An 11678-nucleotide genomic window follows, 5' to 3' on the forward strand; every position below is an offset into this window, starting at 1 on the left:
TAAACGTCCTTTTGGAGTCAGGGGGAACAGAATATTCTGCGTGCGCTGCGAACACACTCGGTGTTCCTTCGCCCACGACTATGCGCCGAGCTCACCATCAGCTGATCACATGCCCGATCGAACGATGACGTCACCACTACAGCGTGGGCCGCTGCGGAGACTTCGATGCAGAGCCGGTGCATCGTGGTAACACCAAACCGCGGTCCCGCTGCCAGAGCGCTGCGCGGGATAGCGACTCAGGACTTTGGAGGCAGGGACTCAGGACTCTGGAGGTAGGACTCAGGACTCTGGAGGCAGGGAATTAGAACTCTTGATGCAGGGACTTATGACCCTGGAGGCAGGGAATCAGAAGGCAGGATGCAGGGACTCAGAATTCTGGATGCAGGGAATCAGGACTCTGGAGGACCCTCCGGACGAATAAGGCAGTTTTGTTTTTTTTTCAGTGGGCAACAAACCGTCTCGGAGACGAGATGATGGTGTTGATAATGGTGATGATGGCAATGACGGTAGCGGCAGAAGTTTGGGTTTAAGGGCGCTTTTTGTGGTTAACTAGCAGCCATGCATCTCAGCTGACATGAAAGATGTCAGAAGTAGTAATTGGATTTTGATGGCGCGTCAACTGCAGAGGTTATTCGTGGCGATGAAATATGTCGGCATGCTAAAATCCAAGCCGACATTGGTATACTCAGCAATGTGCCGATCTTCTGTTCCTATGAAAACTGATCTCAACTGAGAACGATTTTACATCGCTTTACCACCACCTGCGCCATGAGGCTTACGTGCTCCTTTGTTTCTAATTGATAGTAACGGAGAGCTCCGGACCTGTTCCTATTGTTCTCTGGAATTCTTCATCTATTTCCTTTGGATGGGACTAAGGGGCATGTTGGCTTGGCAGGGGCGATGGAACTACTCAGACGGCGCCAGAGGTCGTTTAACCACAGGCTGCCCTCTTGGTGTAATGGCGGCGCCCCAGCCCTTGAAAAAAACACCTGTTTCTAGAAATGACGCAGTGAATCGAGTACCAGGTACCAACACCAGTACCATAATCGAGTACCAGTACCATAATCCGACTCGGACCAGCTGTTCACAGCGTGTTCCAATTCCTCCCGTGCTCCAGTGACGAGGATGCTAAGCCGCGTAATTACGCCATCTGTTCCAACACCTGTTCTCAAACGCCCCGTGGTTATAAGCGACCAGTCCACGGTAACATGCGCTGTGGCATGACGTCGTCTGGATCCTGTGCACGGCGGTAGTGACAGGACTGGCCCCTCCCCTCCCCCCCCCCCCCATCAGGTGTTACGACGCCCTGGCCTCGGCGCGCGCGGAGCCGACGGGTTCCCCCGCCAGCTGATTGCCCCCCCCCCCCCCACCGCCTGCCCCACACTCCCCCTCCCCTCCCCGATGCGATCCGCGCGGGGGGAGGGCGCTCTACCTGCCGCGACCGAATAAAAAGGCGAATAGATGGCCGAGCCAGGACCAAGTACGCGCGCCCCCCGGGACGCCGCGCAGGTAGCGGCGCTGACCGGCCTCCGTTGGGCCAGCCGGGGGCGGGGGGGGGGGGGGGAGGGAGGGCAATCAGTCGACGAGGCCTCTGGCGCCGGCGACCAGGGCAAAGGCGGCGGAGTTTGACGGGGGCGTTGGGTCGCATTAAAATCCGCGGCCGGAGCTGAGAAAGGCGGTGTGGCGGGTGTGCCGCGCCGCCTCTTTTGAGAAGTAAGCCGATATTGAAATTGCTCCACTGAAAGTCGTCCATTCCAAGAACTGGATCATGTCAACTCCTCTGGTCATTCTGCACTCGTGTCTGCTGCCTGTTGTCTGGGCGTCCCACGTTGGCATGGCTCGGTTGTAGGCACGTCTGGTATATGCGTTCTTAACGCGCTTAGCTTCCTCCTTAAAAAAGTTAGCTAGCACATGCGCCTGAGCATGTGTCCTCACTCAAGTAAGCGGTCTGTGTTGTTTTGGTAAGAAAGGTCCATGTCGAATGCACAACGGCACTGCTATTTTTGTAGTTGTGAAAAAATCATCCAATGACGTCAAACATGGCTGTCAAAATGATGACTGCAATAATTAAGAGCCACGTAATCACGTTTGGTCATTTTTATCTGCTAAACCACTAAACGCTATACCCCAGCACGGTAGCGGTATTTCCTCCCCCCCCCCCCCCCCCCCCCCCCCCCCAGCAATGCTATGCATTATCGCGCGCCAGCATCCGCATGGCACAGGTGCATTCTATGCACGAACTCCGCACTGTTCACTCCCCCGCCGGGGTGGAACGCCGTCCCCCCCCCCCCCCAGCGGGGCCGTGGGTGTGGCGGGGCGGGGACGGGTCCTCCGTCGTCAATGCTGTCACGCTAGCTCTGCCAAAAGCATCCGGGTTGAGCGCAGCCTTCGTTGTGGGCTACGAACATACACTGGAGCGCCCCGGAGGTCGGTACTTGCACGTCAGCGCAGTGTCTCGGTGGTGTTCAGCGGAAGCCGCCCGGCGTAGCTGTGTTCCAGAACAGGTATGGCGGTAGATGTGAATGAACTGAGCTGTTGAGATGGGTGGAGTGAGATGAACTTGTTGAGATGTCAGTTGTGTCGGATGTGTTGAGATCCAGCGTGGTGTCGGCATGTCATGTCATGGTAGCGCACAAGAGATGCCATATTGTCACTGACACGATGATACCTGATTAATTGACCAGCCACCATGCAACAGTGGATGATGTGCCCACGTATTCCTCATCGCCGACCAGGGCTGACAAGGTGATCCCAACATTACCTGATCCAGATATTCCAGGAGCATGGCCATGTGGAAGTTACAATACGTTTCTTCCGAAACATGCATGATTGGTGCACGCCTCAATGCAACACGTTTATACGTTTTTGAAGAAAGCTTTCAAGTGCAACAGCAAAACCTCTGTCACGTGAATGTAATCTCCGAGGGAAAAACTACGCCACATAGCTTGACGTGACTAAATGAGAAAATACGGAGGCATGGCTTCGGGCGGTTCGGTGTGCTAGCGCTACTGTACAGCATTTCTACCCTTTAGCATGGCGTTATGGTGAGGTAAATCAAAGACCCAACGCTCAGACGAGCAGCAGCATCTACCCGATGCTCTACATCGGTCAAAAAACACACAAAAAACAACAAAAAGTACAAAAAACTACAATAAACTACCGGGTCAAAAAACGGCCTTTTGAGATCAGCAAATTACTATCGTCTTAGAAACCTACAGCTGGAGTCGGTCTTGGTAGATCCAGCACCTTTACCCACTACCAATACCTTCCCCCTTACCCACCTTACCCAGCTCACACTGACAAGACTGAAAAGGAGCCGCCACCGGCGGCGCGTTCTTTCATCTGCTCAGCCGGCAGATGAACCGATGCCGCCGGCGGATGAGCCGATGCCGCCGGCAGATCCCGTTACTGGCCAAGCCTGGAACAAATCGCAGCCAGCGGTGAGACTGATTCAGACGATGCGGGGTGCGTGCTTGCTGTTGCTGCTGAGCTTCTGCAGACAGGGACGGGGTCAGCGTCCCGCCGAGAAGGCCCGGAGACAAGCCAGCGATGCGATGCCGTCACGACAGCGATGCGATGCAGTGATGACAGCGATGCGATGCCGTAATGACAGCGATGCGATGTCGTCACGACAGCGATGCGATGCAGTGATGACAGCGATGCGATGCCGTAATGACAGCGATGCGATGCAGCTATGACAGCGATGTAGTGATGACAGCGATGCGATGCCGTCATGCAGCGATGCGATGCCGTCATGCAGCGATGCGGTACCGTCATGACAGCGATGCGATGCACTGATGACATCGCAGTGGCAGGCAGTTGGAATGCGACATTGTCTGTGTTGTTTGCTCCTGCGTCTTTGTTCCAGAGTCCATGACGTACCTGACGCTCGCCAGTTGTGAGTATACGCTGTATACGCTGTGAGTATACGCTGGACGCTGAGGGATTCCGAATATGTATTATCCATCAAAATGCGTCGACCTCTTTGTTTTAAGATTGAACGTTTGCTGAGCTTAGGCGCCCGCCCACTTTGCCCGGCTGAGCTGCAGAGTTCCTAACTCTGCATTTTCGTTCAAAGAAAGGTCATGGGTCAGGTCGCTGCGTTCTGCGTCAGCCGGCGTGTCCGTGACTTGAGGTCGGGTGCGAGGGACCCGCCGCCATCAAACCATGAACACCGACACCGTCTCGGTGTTTATGGACGCAAGCAATACATATAACATTGTGTGGTTCGTCCCCCCCCCCCCCCATCCGATAGTACCTGACGCTATCGCAGTACCACGCCGCAGAGAATCACTCCTAGTGAAGTTAAACAAAAAGACATAAAGCCATGAATATATCCGGCTAACAAAGAGCCACGAGTGCCCATCGAGGTTGGCCTAAGTTATTGAAAAACTGATATTCTTTCAGCATTTAGCCCAACATCCCATCTTATATCCATTCACTCAGCTCAGCTCAGCATTCCATTCTCTGTTTATTCCGCATTCAGCTCAGCATTCTATTCTCTATTCATTCATTCAGCTCAGCATTTTATTTCCTATGCATTCGGCATTCAGCTCAGCATCCCACTTCCTCCTCATTCAGCTCAGCTCAGCATCCCATTCTCTATTCATTCAGCTCTGCATTCCATCCTCTCACGTTCCTCGAATGGCGACGCGTGAGGCGCATCCAACGTTGATGCTGAAGCACATGCTCGAGCACATGCTGAAGCACATGCTGAAGCGGACGTTCTGCCTGAAATGACACGGTAAGAAGAAGATAGCTTTCATGCCTGCATCTGAGCGAAGAATGCTCATCTCAGCATCTCAGTTAGTTGTGCTGGTTCGGACTAATTTCCAACAATTTTATCTAGCCCTTTACCAGCTGCGTAGCTTGGAGGAATTTGGTACCCCTTGAAGCAGTGTCATCGCGCATGACGAGTTGACGTTTGTTCAAGACATGCCATTTGACGCCCTGGTTCGGATCATCATGACCAAACCCCACCGCCATCGCTCCAGCTCCTTACAGTTAGAGCTCCAAGCGTGCGTGGCAAGAAAGTTGGGGGTCCGAGACATTTGACAGATTCCTTTATCTAGGATGAAAACAAGCCTAGTGCTGCTGACGAACCAGGGTATTTTGCGAATCCAACTATCTAGGATAAGAACAAACCTAAGCTAATTTACTTAGCCGAGACAAAGCACGTTTCATTGCAATGTAATTTTTCGAGAATTGTGTTTGAAAACTTTCGTCTGGGATTTTAACCAGGCATGACACGCGTTAACTATAATCATCAAAGTCCCTGGACAACCTTTGCGTATGAGTTCAGGAATGTTTGTTTAGAACAGCATGTGCAGTTGCTAGTGATGGAATTGCCGCTGTGACCCCAAGTGGCCGAAGATCATTTATTGAAGTTTAACTAATATGAGTGTACAGATATTGGGGCACTGATGGAACGGGCATGGGCCCCGTGAACGTTACCGTGATACTGGCCACGAGTCGTGATACTAGCCGCGAGCCATGATGCGGGCCACGATCCATGATGCTGACCACGATCCGTGATGCGGGCCACGATCCGTGATGCGGGCCACGATCCGTGATGCGGGCCACGATCCATGATGGGGGCCACGATCCGTGGTGCGGACCACGATCCGTGATGGGGGCCACGATCCGTGATGCGGGCCACGATCCATGATGCGGGCCACGATCCGTGGTGCGGACCACGATCCGTGATGCGGGCCACGAGCCGTGATGCGGGCCACGATCCGTGATGGGGGCCACGATCCGTGATGCGGGCCACGATCCATGATACTGGCCACGATCCGTGATGCGGGCCACGATCCGTGATGTGGACCACGATCCATGATACTGGCCACAGTCCGTGATGCGGGCCACAATCCGTGATACTGGTCACGATCCGTGATACTGGCCACAATCCGTGATGCGGGCCACGAGTCATGATACTAGCCGCGAGCCGTGATGCGGGCCACGAGCCGTGATGCCCACAACCTTCGTCTTGCCGAAGTAAACAGCTGTGGCTGTGGTGGTATGAAGGCTCAGTAGATGCTGAAAGTTTGGGGACTTTAATATTTTCCATGCTATTGCAACCGCGGCTCGAGGCTCGCAGCCTGTGGCTCCTCTTCTTGCTCGAGATCGGCCAACCAGCATCGAACCGGGTGGCAGTCAGCCCGGCAACTAAGCGCCTCAGGCTTGAGAAGTGGGCGTGTTCCTGGGTTCGGGGTCAAAGGGCAACGGATTGGCGTCAAAGAATAGCGCGCGGGACCGCCGGGGAGCCAGCACTTAAGTAGCATGAATCAATATTTTTTCTCCTGGACACACTTCTGGATGGATTTTGGAGTGCCAGGTTCAAAATGTTGACCCGATGCATCGATTTATGCACACGGCTTCATGTTCCGGCGAGGTCACACGTGCAGTTGCATATCTAGTGTGGCTTCGCCTTTGCTTCCCGCAGAGTCGCGCAGAGAGCTACACCACTTTATTTGTACTTGGAGAAGGCGAAAGTATCGCCGCCATAGCGCTTACACATTCGCTACATTTTCTTAGCACTTAAGCTTTTCTTCACACGTCCTTCGAAAGACGTCATACTCATGGCAGATGCGGGAGGCAATTGTGGGCACACACCTTCGCGAAACCCCATTTGAATGGAAGTTCGGGTGCATGAAAAGCAAAGCCACGGGGCTACACATGTGCTGTCCCACGTGAGCTATATCTCCATGCGGGACACACGAGAAAATAATCGAATATCGTTGCGGAGCGATTACACAGCGGCAATTAACATGTACAGTTGTAAACAGAGTGCACCGCGTGTCGACCTTACAGATTTGTACTTGCTACGATCGTCACATCCTCTCCCACATACCGAAAAAGAGCGGAAGTCGCCACCAACAAGTTCACAAACCTCCCGCTTGGTCGGGAGGGCGCCACGGCCCAAAATCCCCGCTCGACGGCCGGTTGGCGGAGGCACACAGCAAATTTAGCAATACCGCGTGTGACCATTTCTGCCATTGGCGAACGGAACATGTCACGTGCTCGTGACGGTCCGCGCACTGGCGTCGACTAAGCCTGCTGCCGGACGCTGAACCCAAATTTAGGCACACCGCGAGACTACGCTCGTGTTTCGAGTCATTTCGAAGCGCTTCACGCAACGTCGAGATCATGCGCTCGGCTTTCGAGTCATTTGCGAGTAACTGCTTCCCGAGTCGTTTCAAGGCAATGGTTGTCTCTCAGGTTCTCAGGTGAGATGCTGAGATCGTCACAGGTGACTGGGAGATGAGAACCCAAAACGCCGGTCTCTTTTGAGCCTCCACAACCCGAACAGTCCGAGGTCTCCGTGCCTGAGATCATACGCTAGGGCGATTGACAGCCGTTCGCGATCAACGAGAACACCACAGCTGGTCGTCCACTAGCGCCGCCAATGTACAAGCACGTCCCTACAGGTTCAACACTCCGCCACTAGATGTCCCGCCATCCACTTATCCGCCAAGAGCCGGCACCGCGCGGGCGACCTGCCCCCGACTCACACACCTCGAGTCCCAGACGCCGGTCTTGCAGCCATTTCAAGTCACTCAACCCAGCCTTCGGACCACTCCAAGCTCCCACCGTTAGCTCGAGGTTCACCTCCAGTCGGGGCGCCTCCCCTCCTCGCCCCTCGCCCGGGGCCGCCGCGGCCGCAAGCCGCTACGGTTCGGCGGGCGGGCCGCCAGGGCCCCGGGCGCCGTCATGACGCTGACCGCCAGCAGCAGCGGGTACGTGGCCGCCTCGTCCAGCGTGAGCACGCGCACCTCCTGGCCGCGCGCCAGCTGGACGGCCGTCAAGCCGCTGCTCTGCGTGTGACGGGGGGAGCGCTGCTCGTCCAGGCAGACGGGCCGTCACCCTGCCGGTCAAGGCGGGGCGCCGAATAAGACATACCGGTCCGTTGTGACTGTTTGAAGCATCTTCAATGACTTCTAAGCACCTTGTAGTCGATCACGAGTCATGGCTACGCGTGGCATAATACAACCGTCGTCACGCAGGCGACCCAGGCCTCATTTCACAGAGCATCCCGCCTTGCTGCAACCAAGGTTCGGTGAATGGCAGAGCGGGACCTCCTCTTACTGACTAGATCATCTTCCCGCTGACCGGTAGATCACCTCCCCACTGACCGGTAGATCATCTCTCCACTGACCGGTAGATCATCTCCCCATTGACCAGTAATAATCTCCCCAATGATCAGTAGACCATCTCTCCACTGACCGGTAGATCGCCTCCCCACTGACCGGTTGATCACCTCCCCACTGACCATTAGATCACCTCCCCACTGACTGTGGAATCACCTCCCCACTGAACGGTAGATCGCCTCCCCACTGACTGATAGAATCACCTCTCCACTGACCGGCAGACCACCTCCCCATTGACCGGTAGATCACCTCCCCACTGACCGGTAGATCGCCTCCCCACTGACCGGCAGACCACCTCCCCACCGACCGGTAGACCACCTCCCCACTGACTGTAGATCGCCTCCCCACTGACCGGTAGGTCACCTCCCCACTGACCGGTAGATCGCCTCCCCACTGGCCAGTAGATCACCTCCCCACTGACCATTAGCTCACCTCTCCGCTGACCGGTAGATCGCCTCCCCACTGACTGGAAATCAACCCTCCCCCACTGAACGGTAGATCGCCTCCCCACTTACCGGTAGATCACCTCCCCACTGACCATTAGATCACCTCCCCACTGACTGGTAGATCACCTCCCCACTGACTGGCAGATCGCCTCCCCACTGACCGATAGATCACCTCCCCACTGACCATTAGCTCACCCCTCCGCTGACCGGTAGATCGCCTCCCCACTGACCGGTAGATCACCTCCCCACTGGCCGGTAGATCACCTCCCCACTGACCGGTAGATCGCCCCCCCCCCCCACTGACCGGTAGAATCGCCTCCCCACTGACCATTAGCTCACCTCCCCACTGACCGGTAGATCACCTCCCCACTGACCATTAGCCCACCTCTCCGCTGACCGGTAGATCGCCTCCCCATTGACCGGTAGATCGCCTCCCCACTGACCGACAGATCGCCTCCCCACTGACCGGTAGATGACGTCTCGGCTGTTAGCCTGGCTGATGAGCAGGGGCAGCTCCTGGCGGACGTTCCTCCGCAGCGAGATCTGACGACGACTGTGAACCATCACCTGAAACACGGGCGTCAGCGAGGCGTCAGTGCCGGTCAAGTCATCACCAGGTCACCAGATGCCCACCCATCGTCTGGTCATCAGATCTCCAACCCTCAGCAGGTCACCAAATGCCCATCCATCCCCGGGTCATTATGTCTCTACCCTCGGCAGGTCATTAGATGTACATCCATTACCAGGTCATCAGATCTGCATCTATCCCAAGGTCGGCAGATCTTCCACTATCCCCAGGTCAGCAGATGTGCATACATCACCAGGTCATCAGATCTTCAGACATCGCCAGGTCATTAGATTTGAACCCATCACCAAGTCATCACATCACCATCCCTCGACAGATCATCCCACCCCACCCCTCACCAGGTCAACGCCGAAGTTGAAGCCCGTCCACCGCCAGGTGACCTTCTGCCGGTCCTTCAGCGTGCGGCCGCAGCGCAATGCGCATGCGTCAAACTGCGCCTCGGTGACGTCACGGCTCCAGCCAGGCTCGACCAATCCCTGGTCGAGTCGCAGCAGCGTCAGCCACTGGTGGCGATAGAGGCTGCGGACAGGTGGAAAGACCCATCAGCTGCCCACAAATCTGGCGACTGTCGCAAGAGCCAATCAAAGGCCGGCATACACTTCAAGGAGGGCAAAATACCCAATTGCAAATTGGCAGATACTGACAATGGTGCCATCCTCTCACCACATCAGGCTGGACATGGACGAAACAGAAGACGTTCCGACACGTGACACATGGCGCGTCGCAATATTTGAACACCATCTGCCGCGAGTCACTTGAAGGCTTGCATCGACGCCCCAGCCCGCCCGCCGCCCACGCGAGTCCCACCCAACGTTGTCCGAGGTACTTCACACCGGGGCTGCGCCAGTGGCAATCAAATCTGCCGCGCCAGTGGCAATCAAATCTGGCAAGCATATCTCCACTCGTTCATGCACCTGCGCTCCCCAAAGGCTTGGCGCCACGAAATTCCAGACTAAATGACAATAGGGCTCGGAAACGTAAAGAAAAACAAGGATGTTATAAAACAGAGTAAAGACGGTCTGTACGGCAGTCAGAGGCAGTATTGATAAAGCAATGAGAAGAAAAATAACCACTAACAGTATGCACCCAAATCAAGCTACCGGACTAAGCCACGCGAAAATAATATATTTATAATAAATATACAAACAACATAACCCACAGAATAGGCTGGCCACAGCCAGAGCCTGCAAAACCTCAGCCAGAAATGTGCTGATAGTCCACATCTCCAACAGTCCACATCTCCTGCAGCCCACACACAGTCCGCATCTCCAGCAGTCTACATCTCCAGTCCACATCTCCAACAGTCCACATCTCCCGCAGCCCACACAGTCCACATCTCCAGCAGTCTACATCTCCAGTCCACATCTCCAACAATCCACATCTCCAACAGTCCACATCTCCAACAGTCCACATCTTTAACAGTCCACATCTCCAACAGTCCACATATCCAACAGTCCGCATCTCCAACAGTCCACATCTCCAACAGTCCACATCTCCCGCGGCCCACACACAGTCCACATCTCCACAGTCTACATCTCCAACAGTCCAATCTCCAACAGTCCACATCTCAGTAGTCCGCATCCAACAGTCCACATCTCCAGCAGTCCACATCTCCAGTAGTCCCATCTCTCCAACAGTCCACATCTCCAGCAGTCCACATCTCCAACAGTCCACATCTCAACAGTCCACATCTCCAACAGTCCACATCTCCAACAGTCCACATCTCCAACAGTCCACATCTCCACAGTCCACATCTCCAACTCCACATCTCCAACAGTCCACATCTCCAACAGTCCACATCTCCAACAGTCCGCATCTCCAGCCTCGCCGCGCTGGTTCGCACCGCTCACCCGGCCAGCCAGCCCGGGCGGATGATGTTGTCGGCGTGGAGGACCTCGAAGTCGAGCGGGTGCAGCACCAGGTGCTGGTGCCGCAGCGCCCGGAACGGCGCCGCCAGCGCGCCGGCCTCCTCCGAGTCGAGCAGGGGCTCCTCCGCTGTCGCACGCGCGCGGCCCGGTCAGGCTGCGTTGTGCTACATCGCGTTCCGGTGCGTGCGATGTGGCTATAAGTGAGTAGGTGTCGTTCCTCACGCATTACGGTGGTGTATAGCGCGCCTTGCAGGCATTGCATTGCATGCAATGAATATGAAAATGTGAGGAATGATAGACATAACGGGAGACCAAGAGATCGGGAGGACTTCCTTGCTTACATCAAATACCAAATGACACGTGCACCATGAGCATATCGTTGATGATGATGATGATTTGGGGTTTTAGGGCGCATCAACTGCTATAGGTCATGCATCGCCCATATGGGCATATCGTTGACACTTCGTGAACGCAGCGCATTGTGCAAGCTGAAACATCACAGACCCACACATTTTCCTTTACCAGCTCAAGCCTTCACATAACCCAACCTTTCAACTAACACGCTTTAAAAGCGGCCCGATACCAAGCGGCCGTTTGCAACAGCGTGAGCGTCCCAAGAAAGACAGTT

The 11678-nt window shown here is 55.2% G+C and overlaps 1 protein-coding gene across 1 annotated transcript in view; it reads right to left on the reverse strand.

The window, feature by feature from the left end:
* Positions 1–3451: 3451 nt before the first annotated feature.
* The window catches only part of LOC119092353 (protein germ cell-less-like), a 10301-nt gene continuing 2074 nt past the window's right edge, over positions 3452–11678 (reverse strand). The window contains exons 2-6 of the mRNA XM_037215320.1: positions 11033–11106; positions 9521–9701; positions 9059–9163; positions 7725–7817; positions 3452–3493 (exon numbers count right to left, since the gene is read on the reverse strand). Of these exons, the coding sequence (XP_037071215.1) occupies positions 3452–3493; positions 7725–7817; positions 9059–9163; positions 9521–9701; positions 11033–11106 (495 nt within the window). The remainder of the gene's footprint in view (positions 3494–7724; positions 7818–9058; positions 9164–9520; positions 9702–11032; positions 11107–11678) is intronic.

This window comes from Pollicipes pollicipes, unplaced genomic scaffold (assembly GCF_011947565.3).
Source record: "Pollicipes pollicipes isolate AB1234 unplaced genomic scaffold, Ppol_2.1 Scaffold_1600;HRSCAF=1878_pilon_pilon_pilon, whole genome shotgun sequence".
In the NCBI taxonomy this organism is placed as follows: Eukaryota; Metazoa; Arthropoda; class Thecostraca; order Pollicipedomorpha; family Pollicipedidae; genus Pollicipes; species Pollicipes pollicipes.